General features: G+C 39.0%; 1 protein-coding gene across 1 annotated transcript; it reads left to right on the top strand.

The window, feature by feature from the left end:
- Window positions 1-28: 28 nt before the first annotated feature.
- Window positions 29-8,376, top strand: LOC118001796 (general transcription factor IIH subunit 5). The gene is made up of 3 exons (XM_034991942.1): window positions 29-92; window positions 926-998; window positions 7,918-8,376. The coding sequence occupies exons 2-3, from the start codon at window positions 964-966 to the stop codon at window positions 8,096-8,098; spliced, it is 216 nt and encodes a 71-aa protein (XP_034847833.1). The 5' UTR covers window positions 29-92; window positions 926-963; the 3' UTR covers window positions 8,099-8,376.
- The last annotated feature ends 6,757 nt before the right edge of the window (window positions 8,377-15,133 follow it).

Raw genomic sequence — 15,133 nt, forward strand, 5'->3', positions numbered from 1 at the left:
GTGCCCCACCCACAAGAGCGTCGCTGACCGATGACGTAGCCGGCGCAGGCACCCTTGGCAAGGCCGAAGTGCTGCTGGTTTTGAGCGTGGAGGTACGTGGTGTTGGCTCTTCCAGCGAGAGGGGAAAGTGGGGTGCGTGGAAAACCGAGGGCTCCCGAGGAAAGAGGGGAGGGGGAGGAAAGTCCTAGAAGCCTGTCCTCCGAGTGCTGGGGTACGGGGCGGTGTCCGGCACCTCTCGGGGCCCTTCCTCAAGAGGCTTGGAGGCGTCCCGCAGTAATTGAACCGTGGATTTCATTACGGGTAGTGGCTCGCGTCCAGGTGAAGTTTAAGGATTAAGTTGGCGTCCGCTGCGTGGGATATTTTCCTCCTCGGGCAGATCATTGGGGAACCTGATTTATGTGGTAAAAGAACATGAGATCTGGAGACCTGGCTTCTCTCTCTCCCTCCCCCCATCCCTTCCTCTCTCTCTCTCTCCCTCCCCCTCCCGCCCCCCCGGAGCTATGGCTTAGTCTCTTCGCTCCATCTCATCTGTGAAATGCGATAGTCGTCCTCACCATCCCTTTCACAGCTACCATTCTGTGATTTCTGCCTCCCGGAATCTTACCCTTTATCATTATCCTGGGTGGGACTAGAAATCTTGTGACTCGTGTTCTAAACTTGGTTTGGGTACGCGGGCGTAGAGTTAGGTTGCTTGCTTTGATTAGGATTGACTTGGATAGCATCTGCAAGTAAGATTTCTGCATTAATATTCCAATAGACTCATCTTAATTTTTTAAAAATCAGAATATCTATGTTAATGTTAGCCCTATGTTTTTCATAGACTTAAATGTTTAATGTGACATTTAATATTTTGCCTCATTTCAAGAGGCAAATCTCCAAAGTATATTGAGAAAGTTGATTTTTTTTATTTTACCTTTTTTATTAGCATTTTAAAGGTCATCTGCACCTTCTGACTGGGAAAAGATGGTCAACGTCCTGAAAGGAGTGCTAATAGAATGGTTAGTAGTTTTGATACTTAATGAAATTTAAATCTCCATATTTAATCTTGATATATATGTACCTTCTCTAGAATCCATGTTTTCGTTTTGTTCTAAGATCTAAAGGAATCAGGGGCGCCTGGGTGGCTCAGTCGTTAAAGGTCAGCCTTCAGCTCAGGTCATGATTCCAGCGTCCTGGGATGGAGCCCCACATCAGGCTCCCTGCTCGGTGGGAAGCCTGCTTCTCCCTCTCCCACTCCCCCTGCTTGTGTTCCCTCTCTCACTGTGTCACTGTCAAATAAATAAATAAAATCTTTTAAAAAAAAAAAAGATCTAAAGGAATCAAGTCTTTCAGCTTTCTCAGCTTCATTTTTTTATATAACAAGTGAGACGGATTCTATTGCTGCGTTTCTTCCTGGTGCCAGATTTCAATGTCTCAGTCCAGTTGATGTAATTGGCATATTTCCAGCATGTTTTGGTCTGGGGCAGTGTATTTTTTAGATCAACACTCTTTAGAGGAACAGTGCTCATATTGTCCTCCAACCATCAGGGATTGACTAGAATTTTAAGGTCTGCCTATGTCTTCACCATCACAAACTGTGGTCTTGAAAAAGTAAGAAAATCAAGAGCCAGTTGAAGGTTGTCTAAACTAGGCACACATTTCATAGGAGAAGCTAGAAACCTTAATGGGTAGCAATGAATTCCTCAAAGGAAGCTATTAAGGGCTTTGTTATCACATAGTCTGAAAAACTAAACTATTGGACCAGTTCTTGCTCAGTCTCCACTTGTTTGTGATGGGAAGGCTAGGGGAGGAGCAAAACCAAACTGTAGGATACTCTGGCATTTAGGACAGCGTTGTCCTATAGAAATATAATGTGAGCCATATATGTAGTCTTAATCTTCTATTAACCACATTAAGAGTAATTTGAAGCAGGTGAAATTAATATGTTTTATTTGACCCAGTGTGTCCAAAATATTTCGACATGTTCTAAATCTTCAAAGTTCTTACTGAGATTTCAAAATTTTGCTGAGTCTTTTTTCATACGACAGCTTCAAAATCCAGTGTGGAGTTTACTTTCACAGCCCATCTCACAGGCTGACCACATTTCAAGTGCTCCGTACTGAGCAGTGCAGATTTAATGTTTGGATAGACACAACAAAGACAAGAAGAAGAGCCAGTGATGTAGGAGGGAAGCTAAGAGGGAATGTTTCATAAAGGTGAGTGGGCCATGTCCAGTGGTGATGAGAGATGGAATAAGATGAAGACACACTAGAAGTCAGCGATTTCTTTTTTTTCTCTTTTTTTGTTTTTTTTTTTAATGAGAACTATTTTAGTAGAGAGGTGGAATAGATTTCAGATTGGCGTACTGCCCTAAGCACGGCCCTCTTGCGTCGGGGTTCCCCACTTAGCGGGAAGTCTGCTTAAGAGTCTCTGATTCTCCCTCTCTCTGCCTCTCCCCCCACCCCAGAGTGTGCTGGCGTGCATGCACGCACTCTTTCTCAAATCTTTAAAAAAAAATGTAGGTAATTGAATGTGCTAATAAAACAAAGTGTTGAGGGTAGAGCTAGAGAGTGTAATGCTAAGCGAAACAAGTCGGTCAGAGAAAGATAAATACCATGTGATTTCACTCATGTGGAATTTAAACCAAATAAGCAGAGGGGAAAAAAGCAAGACAAATCAAGAAACAGACTCTTAATTATAGAGAACAAACTGATGATGATGGGGAGTAAGGAGTGCACTTGTGGTGATGAGCACCAGGTGTTGAATGGAAATCTTGAAATGTCGAACTTAAGCATTGATTGTGACATTTTTATAATCAAATAATGTAGCAATTAAAGTATTTGAAAACATTTTTAAGTGATATGGGACAATGACATTGTGTAATACAATGGTAAATAAAAAGGTCTGAATGCCTTCATGAAATGACACTGAGCATTTACCAGATACTATCCTAAGCACATGGTACTACTCAGTTTTCACAACCACCCTATGAAATATAGGTGTTTTTTTTTTTAAGATTTTATTTATTTGAGAGATACAGATAGTGAAAGAGAGGAGGAGAAGCAGGCTCCCCACTGAGCAGAAAGCCTGACATGGGGCTCAATCCCAGTATCCTGGGATCATGACCCGAGCCAAAGGCAGACACTCAACCAACTGAGCCATGCAGGTGCCCCCCAGATATAGGTATTCTTATCCCCATTTTTAAGATTTTTTATTTATTTATTTGACAGCACAGCAGGGGGAGCAGCAGGCAGAGGGAGAGGGAGAAGCAGGCTCCCTGATAAGCAAGGAGCCCGACACAGGGCTCGATCCCAGGACCCTAGAATCATGACCTGAGCCAAAGGCAGACGCTGCACCGACTGAGCCACCCAGGCGCCCCCTTACTGTGTTAAGTTTTTAAAAAGAATGTGTGCATGCATATTCTTAGAATATCATATACACAGGCTAGTAATAACAAAAATATTTTTGGAACAGCAAATCCTTTAATAGGGGTAGAAATGGGTAATTTAAACCTTTCTACCTATATCCTCCCACACACCCAGAAACTCTTGGCATTTTAATTGCTCTTCATTTGAGTATCTACTATGAGCAAAGTGCTTTTAGATGTATTCTCTAAATATAAGTACCACTGTCTCCATCTTACTACCTAGGACCCTAAGACATGGAGAGGCTCAGTGATTTCATATATCATACATGTTTTGGTTGACTTAGCTGGGCTTGGGGTTAGTCTTCTTTAGCGTCATGTCTTTCTAAGAATAAACCTATTGTATGTCATATTGGGAACTTGGGACTGTTATTCTGGTTAGCTCAGTGACCCCTGTGTTGGCCCTTTCTTTCTCTTAAGACCCTATTCATTGCAAATATTTATTGAGCACCTACAATATGCTGAACCCTAATAAAGGTAACTATATCTCAAGCTGGACAATACGCTTATTCCAAAAACACTTTGGAAAATGCTTTTAAGAAGGAAATAAGCAAACAAAGCCATTTCATGTTCAATAACAGTTTTCTAAAACATTCTGTTCTCAGGACATACAGAATTTGGAGAAATACTTTTAAGATTTTTAAGTAATTATACCTGTTAGCTAATTATTATCAGGAAGGATAGTTTACCATTGCTGAGCCAAGATTATCATTCTTTTTTTTTTTTTTACTTTTTTTTATTTTACTATGTTAATCATCATACATTACATCATTAGTTTTTGATGTAGTGTTCCATGATTCATTGTTTGAGTATAACACCCAGTGCTCCATTCAGTACGTGCCGTCTTTAATACCCATCACCGGGTTAACCCATCCCCCCGCTCCCTCCCCCAAGACTATCATTCTGATGGGATGGACAGTGCTGACAATTTTGTGCAGGTGACCAGTGAAGTCTCTGATCTGCTTTACATCTAACTGTGTCATCCTGGTAGAGCCTTTGTGGTGTGATACTTTTTAGAATCATGTTTTATAGAGGTTAAACTCACTCAGGTTATGTAGGAGGGAGTTTGATTGATATCTGCCTTCACATCTCCAGGTCAAAGACCTTTTTTTCTTGCTCACTAGCCCTGATCCCAGGACTTTAACCAAGTATGTCTATGGGCACTTGGTTTTGTTTTTCTCTCTTACCAGCAGGTTCTCCCATAGAATCTCTTCATGAGGAAGTAGAATAAATAGCCCTGTATGCAGGCAAGATACTCAAGTTCCCTTAATGTTTCATAATAAAAGTCCCTTAAACTTTGTCCTTTTGAATCATTATAAATTATATTTCAGGTACATGCTTGAGAATTCAGTCTCAAATTGCTTGCTGTTTTCCTTTCAAAAAGTTGAATTGAAGCGGTTAATAAGGGAAGTAGTTATTTCAGTGTCTCACCAGTCACTTTGTAGGTATCTCATTTGTCAGTTAGCAGTGTTTCCCCAGGTATGGGGAATGGTGCTGGTTCAAGATGGTTTGTAGTAGAACACAAAAAAAATTGTTTTTATATGACCAGTTTAATTTATTTGAGGATAAAAACACAGTGGGATGACTGGTGATTCATACCTGGCAAAGTTAAGCTTAAAAGTTGATTTAAAGGCAATTTAAAGAAAAATAAGAAGTAATATGTAGCTGAGGTGTTATAAGAGATGGCTAAATGAGCAAGGATAGTATGCAAAAGGCAAAATTTGAGAACACCAACGTGCTAATTCAAAGCGCATTTGCAAGTCCCCCTGTCACTTAGGTCTCAATCCTTCTCTTACTGTTCCTGTCACCAGCACCTGACACACTGGATCGCTTCCTCTTCTTGAATGTCCTTTGTTCACTTACCTTCCAGGACTCAGGGTTTTCTTCCTACCTCAGTGGTCACTGCTTTATAATCTACTTGGCTCATTTGTCCTTTTCTTCCTAACCTTTTGATATTAGGGAGACTGGGTCTTGGTCCTTGGTCCCTTCTCTGTAGCTGTGTTAATTCCCTTGTCAGAGCTTGATGACTGACTTTTTCTCTTCAGTCCGGACTTCGCCGCTGAAATCCGGAATTGTCTATCCACTTTCCTACTCAGTTTTTTGACTTGGGTGCCAGTAGGCATCTCACAGGTAACATGCCTAAAACCCCACTCTTGATTTTCCCAGCAAACCTGTTCTTCCTCCTTCCTCCTCATCTCAGTAAAAGGCAACTCCACTTTTTCATTTGCTCTGACTGAATATGTTGAGAGTCTCCTTAATTCTTCTCCTTCAAAGCTGGAATCTAGTTTCAGCAAGTTAGGCAGGCTTTACATTCAACATATGTCTATAGAATCCAGACACTTCTCCCCTCACTGTTACCATGTGGGTCCAAACCATTATCATCTCTTGCCTGGGTTACTACAGTCACCTTCTCATCAGTCTCCCTGTTTCTACCCTTGCCCTCACTACCCTCCAGTCTTTTCTCAACGCTGCAGGCAGTATGATCCTTGCGTTTAAAATTGAAGTCAGTCTGTAAGTTAAATCATGTCACTCAATAAAAGCCAAACTGCTAAAATCACCTCCAAGGCCCTTTGTGATCTGGCCCAGCTATAACTTTCTGACCTCATCTTCCACTTCTGTCCCCTTTAGTCACCCCTCTCCAGCCTCATGGCCTTACTCTTCACCCTGCCTAGGACGCCCTTGCCTGAGTCACTACATGCCTTGCTTACTGCCTCTTGTTCGTTCAGATGTCACTGCTCAGTAAGGCCTTTCCTGCCTCCCCTGTTTAAACTTACAAGGTCCTATCACTTTCATCACTGCCATTTCTCATCCTACTTCCCTACATTTTGTGTGTGTGTGTGTGTGTGTATCGTAATGCTACCAGTAGAATATAAGCTCCATAATGGAGGATTCTGAATTGTTTTGTTTACTGCTGAAGACCCAGGACTAGAGTAGTGCCTAGCACATGACAGGTGCTCAATAAATATTTATTGAATGAGTGAATAAAGCTTAAAGTAGCAAATTTACTTCTGAACCAGTCAATTCTGCAGATAAGAATGCTCATTCTAATTCTGCAACCATAGAATATGACTGAATTTTGCCAAACCTAGGTTATTGTTCCAAACAAGTGTAAGATGACAGGCATACTAGAAACTAAATTTAAAATTTATGTCAGTTCTGATGTGGACAGACTTGTTTGTTTATTCACATTTTATGGTGTAGTAAATTGTTAATAAAATCACTGTAATGGTAAGTTACTGAAAATAAAAATCATCTCTAGGAAGACTTGACTTTATTAATAGTTAATATACCATGAACCATACTCATATGGTGATTGAAATAAGTCCTTTACCTTTGTTAGCTTCACTTACACCTAGTTTGTACTTGAAAAAAGTAAAACTTGTTTTTAATTTTTTCAGGAAATTACACTGACCTCATTTTTTGCTAAACACATTATTGTACATTATATTAGGTCTAAAGAGTGTCCTTTGTTGTGATTCAGGGTTTTTATGACATGTTTCTGTAAATCCTAGAAATCGTTTGTTTTGTTTTTATTTTTAGATTTATGTATTTATTTGAGAGACAGGTGTGGGAGAGCTGGTGGGGGGGGGTGGGAAGAGGGAGAGAGAATCCTCAAGCAGACTCCCTGCTGAGCTCGGAGCCCAACATGGGGCTTGCTCCCAGGACCCTGAGGATTATGACCTGAGCTGAAATAAAGAGTTGGACACTTAGCCAGCTGACTCACCCAGGCACCCCATGTAAATCCTAGAAATTGTATCCCTCTTTTCCTTGTGACTTTATTCATTCCAAACTAAAAATCACAAATAAATAGAATTAAATTTGTGTCTCTTCTTTGAGCTCAGTATTCTCAAGAAGATTTTGGTAGGATTTCCTTTAAAGATTCTGAGTGATAGTTCAAACTTATAAAGTTCAGAATTTTAAGGAGGAAAAAAAAAAACTTGGGAACCTACTGCAAGCCAAACACTATCCTTGGCATTATTTCCCTCTAATTTTTATAACAGTTCTGTTATGTAGGCTCATTTTGTGGTGTTGAAGATTAAGTATATATTAAGGTCACACAAGTAAGTGATAAAACTGAGATTGAATCCAGATCTGACTTTTACTGTTCACCCTGCTTTATCACAGTGACTGTTTAACTGATTTTGTAAATTAATTTTTCACTGGCAAGATAGTGAAAATCTATTGGCGTCTTAAATGTAATGGTCATGGGCAAGTAAGGAAATTAATTTTTTAAATCAGTTAAGGGAGCTGTGATTCTAGGCCCTATTAACTACAAAGCTCTGAACATTACTTTTTCACTTGTCAGTGACAAATTACTCTTTTAAAATCTTATCATTGGCCTCTTTCTCTAAAACTTGATGGAACAGTTCTAATACTTGAGACAGAGGGAGTGAGGGATTGAGTAACAGTTTAGAACTTTTAAAGTTACCCTAAAAATTCTGCATGCCCAATTCTCATTGCTCAGGTGTAATTTGACAGCTCAGTGAGTCGTTATCATGTGTTTCTCTCTGCAGTGACCCTGCCATGAAGCAGTTCCTGCTGTACTTGGATGAATCAAATGCCTTAGGGAAGAAGTTCATCATTCAAGACATTGATGACACTCATGTCTTCGTTATTGCAGAATTGGTTAACGTCCTCCAGGAGCGAGTAGGTGAATTAATGGACCAAAATGCTTTTTCTCTTACCCAGAAGTGAAGATACTCAATATTGATCACTTGGGAATTACAAGTAACAAATGTGAGAGACGGTCACCATTCAGTGTCCTGTGTGACAGATGAGACTTAGTGGCTTAGGCACATATCATGGGAAACCTGTGATGTTGTTTGTTCAGAAAAAAGTCCCTGAACTGATTTTCTTGTTTTTTTCCCCAGTACATGTACCCTAGAATTTAAAAAAAAGAAAGAAAAAAACTTCAATGGTTGTCTGTAATTTGGCTTTTATTATCCTACATTAAAATATAAATGTAAATGGTTTTTGAATACCAATTTAATACATTAAGAATATAATGGAATATGCCTTTATCAGTTTAACCTAGGTGTTTGTTTTGCTTGTTCCTGTTAATGTGGGATTTTGTAGTGTGGGTGTGGTTTGTTCTGATCTAATTAGAAACTTCACAGATTGATTACTTAGATAAATATGCCAAGGTGGGACCTTTGGTAATATTTATGTTTTTGCAAATAATATCTGCATAGTGGCCAGCTGTACTGGTGAAGAAGATGGGGAAGAGAACCATGTTACATTAATGTAAACTACACTTTGCATTTCCCTAAAAATACAGTGTTTTAAAAGTACAGAGTATTTGGGGCGCCTGGGTGGTTTAGTTGGTTAAGCATCCGACTCTTGATCTCAGCTCAGGTCTTGATCTCAGGGTCATGAGTTCAGGCCCCACGTGTAGAAGATTAGAAATAACCAATGGGCATGTTGCTTTGCAAGCTTTATCTTTTCCTTGTTCAAACGTTTTTGGTCACATTTTCCTTTCTCATCAGGACAAGTGTTCTTTTGTTTAAAAAAAAGAAAAAAGATCTGTTTTATTTGTGCCTTATTCCATATGAGAATCCGTTTAAACTCTTTTTAAAAAGAAATAAGGACTGTAGAAAGAGTACAGCATAAGGAATATAGTCAATAATATTGTAATAACATTGTATGGTGACAGATGGTAAGTAGACATACCGTGGTGAGCATTTTGTAATGTATACAATTGTCAATTCACTATGTTTTACACCTAAAACTAACAGAATATTGTGTATCAACTACAATTTTAAAGAAAGGGAAGGAGGAGCAGCTAGAAACAAAGTGAGTCTTGTGGGAAGCAGGATGATTGGGTTAAGATATGTTGCATATGGTTTTATGATTGTTTGGAGGCAGAAATAACACTGACAGGAGCTTTGCTTCCCTTCCTGAAGATAGCGTTAACTAGGATGTGTTCATGTGATGAGAATTTTCTAAGAGAGAAGAGGACTTTTGCAATGCCATAACCCAGTTTTCTTCCCTCGTATGGTGTGCTTATTCAAAGCACCTGTGTACCATTTTCACTCACTTACGCAAACTGGACACTTCTACTGTTTGGTACAGTAGGTCCTCCATTATCGGTGGTTTCACTTTTCCACCAGCAACCAAGGTCCAGAAGCAGATGATTCTCCTTCTCACTATCGTCAGAAGGTTGATAGTAACCTAATGCTGTCACGATGCTTATGTCATTCACTTCACTTCATCTCATCATATGGGCATTTTGTCATCTCACATGAGGATCCCACAAGAGCAAAGACGGTGAGTATAGTACAGTGAGAGAGAGAGAGAGAGAGACCATATTCACATAACCTTAATTACAGTTTATTGTTATTCTATTAATTATTGTTCTTAATCTCTTACTGTGCCTAATTTATAAATTAAACTTTGTCATAGGTATATACATATAGGAAAAAACATAGTATACATGGGGCTCAGTACTTTCTGTGGTTTCAGGCATCCACTGGGGGTCTTGTAATATAATTACCCATCTATCATGATTCCCACCAAAACAATCAATCCACAGAAGTTTGATTCTCATATAACAGTGCAAACAATTTTGTGGCATTATTGGTACATTTGGTACAAAAATTTGTTGAGTAGAAAATATATTTCTTGAGAATTTCCTGCTGTACTGAAATGGTACTGAATCTTGTATTTCGGGCATATCTAAGTCAATTTCAAATAAACCTCAGGTATTTGTCAGCTAATACCTTTTATATTAACATGAAACCTTAAGAAAATTTTTCTTAAAATCCCAGGTTAAAAGGTATGGAAAAACTATATTGGACAGTGAATGCAAGGAGTCTTATGTGAAGGAAAATCTTTTTATTTTTTTCCCAAAGATTTTACTTACTTATTTGATAAAGAGGGAGCAGAAGCGGGGGAGGGAGAGGGAGAAGCAGACTCCACTGAGCAGGGAGCCCAACATGGGCTCGATCCCAGGACCCCAAGATCATGACCTGAGCCAAATTAATCGACTGAGCCACTTAACCGACTTAACTGAGCCACCCAGGCACCCCAGCTCTCGTTCTTTAAAAAAGTCATATTGGAGCAAATGTTAAGTATTTCTCTCTGGACACTGCATTAAGAAAGATAGGACATTGTGACACTAGGAAGCCCACTTGCAGCTATTTAGTTGATTTGTTCAACTACGAAAGAATAGGACATAACCAACTGACATTTTACCTAGACTTTCCTTTTTGGAATCTGATTGACATTATTTGATTTGGTACACTTTAGATGTTGAGAATAAGAGATGTAGGCTGCTTGGTAGTGGAGAAATTGACTACTGTCTTTTAAAAATGAAGTCCTGAATATTATGAAAAGGTAGTATTAACTAAATTGTCTTAACTTGCAAAAAAGAATCATTTTAATTGACGGAAGTTAGGTGATCAGTCACAGATATCTGTGTACTAAAATTGTGATACTTAGAGTTATACTAATTTCTAACTTCTTGATAGGTTTTTTTTTTCCTTACATACTGTATCAGGTCAAAATTCTTAATTCCTTGAACACTGATTTCCTTGTGAAATTTAATGTGATCACTTTAAAATTCCAAGCATCCTAAGTATGCATCACAGTTAATGTAAAAATGTATATTGAGGAATCAGTTTTGGTGAACAGTAATTGAACACTACTGATAATGGGCAACAAAGACTACTCCCCTTTATTGCTGATAGACACCACAGGTGGTAATCAAAATTAATGATTATATTGCTTAACATCAGCTGTAACAGGTGATTTGACATAACTTTATTATTTTCTGAAAAGATGGTAAATAGTGTGTACTTACTCTAGTTTGTAGTTACTCAATAAACCTCATTTACCTCTCAAGAAACTAAATAAAAGCTCTGATATGATTCCTTCTGATTTAACTAGAATACTGGGATCATTCTCTTAACATTCTCCTATCTTAACACATAGGAAGAGGATATATTTTAAAAGTGAAAAAATTATGCCGTTTGCAAATATAGTCAATAAACATTCTCACGTGTATGTAACTACTTCATTTGCAGCAAAGATAACACTGAAAGATCTATTGGTGAGGTTACTGAATAAGCTTTTTAAGTACTTTATTCTCACTATAGGAAAGTGATTAAGGGACAACCTGCATCCAAATGTCTGCTCCCTGCTTGCTGGCCCTGGGATCTTGGACAGGTCATTGAATTTCTCTCTGAAAATAGGAATACCTGTTCTCAGAAACAGTTTGGTGATTGTAAGTTAACGTGTCAGGCACATGATTCTGAACTTTAGTTACTTTGAATCTAGAAGAGCACCGCGGAAGATGGGTTGGGATTTCAGCACACACCCACACACACACCCAAGGACACTTTAAAAAATTTCTGCATAATCAATGCAGTGAGAATGAGCAGATGGGGGAGGAGGGGAATTCTTAGAAAATGAGCATTGGATACATAGCATACTGTGGCCCACTACCTTCACTAATCTTGAAGCTGCTCTTGGGCAACTTGAATCTTGTTGGGAAATACCCAAACAGTTCATTTTTCCGAGACTGTCCCCAGGGCCCAAGGGTGCAAGAACACCCGGCTCCAGGGTCCCAAACTAGATCCGACTCCTGGCTGCTGACAAAATCCAAAGGCAGAGAGACAGTGGTAAAATAAGAAAGGAATTTATTTCAGCGAGGCCAACACTGGGAAGATGGACTAACATTTCAAGGAGTGTTGCTGAAGTGCTGAAAATACTTGTGGGTTCATATAAGGAGAACGTGGGGCAAAGGTCGGTGGGTCCGTGCAGGTTGGACAATACAGGTCAGGTCACTCACTGTCTTGGGGTCAGGCATGTGGGGGCTTGCTGGCATCCACACAGACATAAACAGATTGAATCACGTAACATCTGTACCATGCAAGGTTAACATTCATATTAATTCTGATTATTTAAGAGAAATAAAACAATTACAGAATTGAGGTCCTGTTTGTATTCTTCCTCAGTCACAGTCTTCTTTTTTTGCTTTCCCAATATAAATGTGACCCTGACGTTGATGAATCATCATCCATGGCTTTTGCTTGTATTAGTATGTATCCATCAGAAATACATACTCTTGTGTGTTTTAAACATAAATGATACATAAGAGATAGAATCATGTAAACCACCATTCTATAATTCTTTTCCCACTATTTTTGAGATCTGTCATGTTACATATTTGGATTCAGTTCATTCATTGTAACTTACTGTCCAATCATGTGAATACATACGATTTACACATCTCCTTTATTGATAAACTTTTAGGGGATCTCTGAATGTTACTACAGCGAGCATTTTTCTGTATCTCTTCCCCTGTGCAAGTGTTGTGCATTGTTTCTCAGAAATGGAGTTATTAGGTCAAGAGTCAGACACACTTTGACCTTCAAGAAATCTTGCCAGATTATGCTCCAAAATAGTTGAGTCAATTAAAACTATACCAGCGAAATGTGAAAGTTCTGTTTCTCCGCATCCTTGCCAGCACTTCTGCTAATCTAATGGATTTAAAAACTGTGTTTTTATCTTTTTATATTTATTTTCGAAAGCTGTTTCAGTCTTGTGTATGTGTAATGGGTCATTACACATCTCATGTTTAATGGAAAATATATGGTATTTCAGCTTCATTATTATTTTTACAGGTTGGCCTTTACCCTACCCTTTATTCTAACACTAAACCAGTGGGCAAATACCATTTGTAACAACTGAATTGTAAATGAGCTGTTATACAAAGACAGTTTATGTTCATAAGTCGGAGACTTCCTGCAATAAGCTAGTTTTCCCTCTTCGTCTAAATTTTGCTAAAAACAGCAAACCATATCTTAAACGTAGCTTAAGATATTTAGCTGCTCCAGTTGATCAATAAGATGCGATAGATAGAAATTTTCAGGTTGAATTTTTCAAGCACACTTTTTCATTGAAGTATAACATACAAACAAAAATGCACAAATCAGAAATGTACAGATCTCTGAATTTTCACCAACTGAACACACCTCTCTAACAGCACCCAGATCAAGGAAAAGAAAATTAAACCACCATCCAAGAAACCCTCCCATACAAAACACCTGCTGTCACAACCGACCCAAGGGTAAACCCTGTCCTGACTTTGAATAGCACAGATTTGTCTCGCTTCTTTTTTAACTTTATATCAGTGCAGTCAAGCAGCATGTACTCTTGCGCTTGGCATCTGTCACTCAGCATTGTATTTGCGCGATTCCTCTGTGCTCTTGCATGATGTAATAGTGTTTCAGTCTCATTGCTGTATGAAAAGTATTGTTTCTCAACAACACTAGAGATTTTTTGGTTAATAAGTCCTAAAAATAACTATACATGTATTAAACTTCATTTTGAACTTGACAAACACACATCCAAAAAACTTGTCACTCACGCTAACATTTTTTTCTTCCAATGTCAGAATGTATATAACTTTGAGAGAAGAAATGGAAGTACAAAGTGTAACTGGAAAATATGTTGGCATTAGTTACATTGATATTCTATGTTATTATAATAGCTTTTTCAATTCATTCAGCCCTTCATTCAAAAAATAAGTGCCTGCCAGGCACTTATCCTGGGGCTCAGGATAAGGGCACCGGTGGCTCAGTCGGTTAAGCATCTGCCTTTGGCTCAGGTCATGATCCCGGGGTCCTGGGATCGAGCCCCGCAATAGGCTCCAGCCCCACATTGGGTTCCTTGCTCAGCGGGGCGTCTATTTCTCCCTCTCCTTCTGTCCCTCCCCCTGCTCTTGCTCTCTCAAATAAGTAAATAAAATCTCTTTTAAAAAAAACAAGCTCAGGATATATAGAATAAGACAGATTTAGTCCTCATTTGGCAACATGGAGAGCAGAATTCAGTTACTCACCTGCATGTGCCTGTACAAAAGTACAAACATTCAAAACTCTTCCAAACTTCTGAGAAAAATTGATGCTCTGAGACAGATGTGGATGTGCTATGTTTATCCTGTGACATCCATGTGTTCTCTAGCACCTTGCTGTGTACTTCCCAGGAGTGCACATAGCCTAACTTCAGAGGCATAGGGTCCAGTTATGTAGATAAAAATAAAATGAAGGCCATCCTGTTGCTCTATCTCCCTGGGAGATATCATTGGGAACATACACTACTTTATTCTAATCCTTTCCTGAGCGGGCAACCCTCTGACCTGACGTCTGGTCACCAGAAGACAGTGGTCAATGCATATGATTGTCGTGGTGGTTAGTAGTTGTCCTCTTCAACTTTATCCTAGAACCAGAGACGACCTGCTTGATCATTGTGGTTACGTAATGAAAAAGCATAATCTTAAGGTTTGAAGATTTCTGTGTCTGTAAATAAATTTATAAATATCTGATTTCTGGAGAAAATATATAGTACAGCTTCAAGTCCTTTTCTTTTTTTTAAGGACTTTATTTATATTTGAGATAGAGAACTGGGGGAGGGCTCGAGGGGGAGGCAAAGAGACAAGCAGACTCTGCACTTGAGGGCGGAATCCCATGCGGGCTCGATCTCACAACCCTGATTTTTGTTTTCTTAAAACCCAGATGAGGTCCAATAAGTTTACTCTGTTTGGTGGCTCTATCCCACCATCTTATTTACTCACATGACATTTATATTTGGGAAGAAAAAAGGCAATTTGACACATTAGCTCCTCAAGCTTTTTTTTAATACTAGTTCTAACAGCTGATCTTGAGATCTACACATGGCCAGGTGGCAAAGGGCTTCCAAATTCCAAATGCACAGGAAACCAGTTGAGGT

Source organism: Mirounga leonina, unplaced genomic scaffold (assembly GCF_011800145.1).
Source record: "Mirounga leonina isolate KUSES-001 unplaced genomic scaffold, KU_Mleo_1.0 Mir_54, whole genome shotgun sequence".
Classification (NCBI taxonomy): Eukaryota; Metazoa; Chordata; class Mammalia; order Carnivora; family Phocidae; genus Mirounga; species Mirounga leonina.

Bases quoted from the DNA above. Each gene is read 5' to 3' on its own strand.
- LOC118001796 (XM_034991942.1), top strand. From the start codon at position 964: ATGGTCAACGTCCTGAAAGGAGTGCTAATAGAATG. The intron at 999-7,917 runs GTTAGTAGTTTT...TTCTCTCTGCAG, and splicing joins AAAGGAGTGCTAATAGAATG to TGACCCTGCCATGAAGCAGT.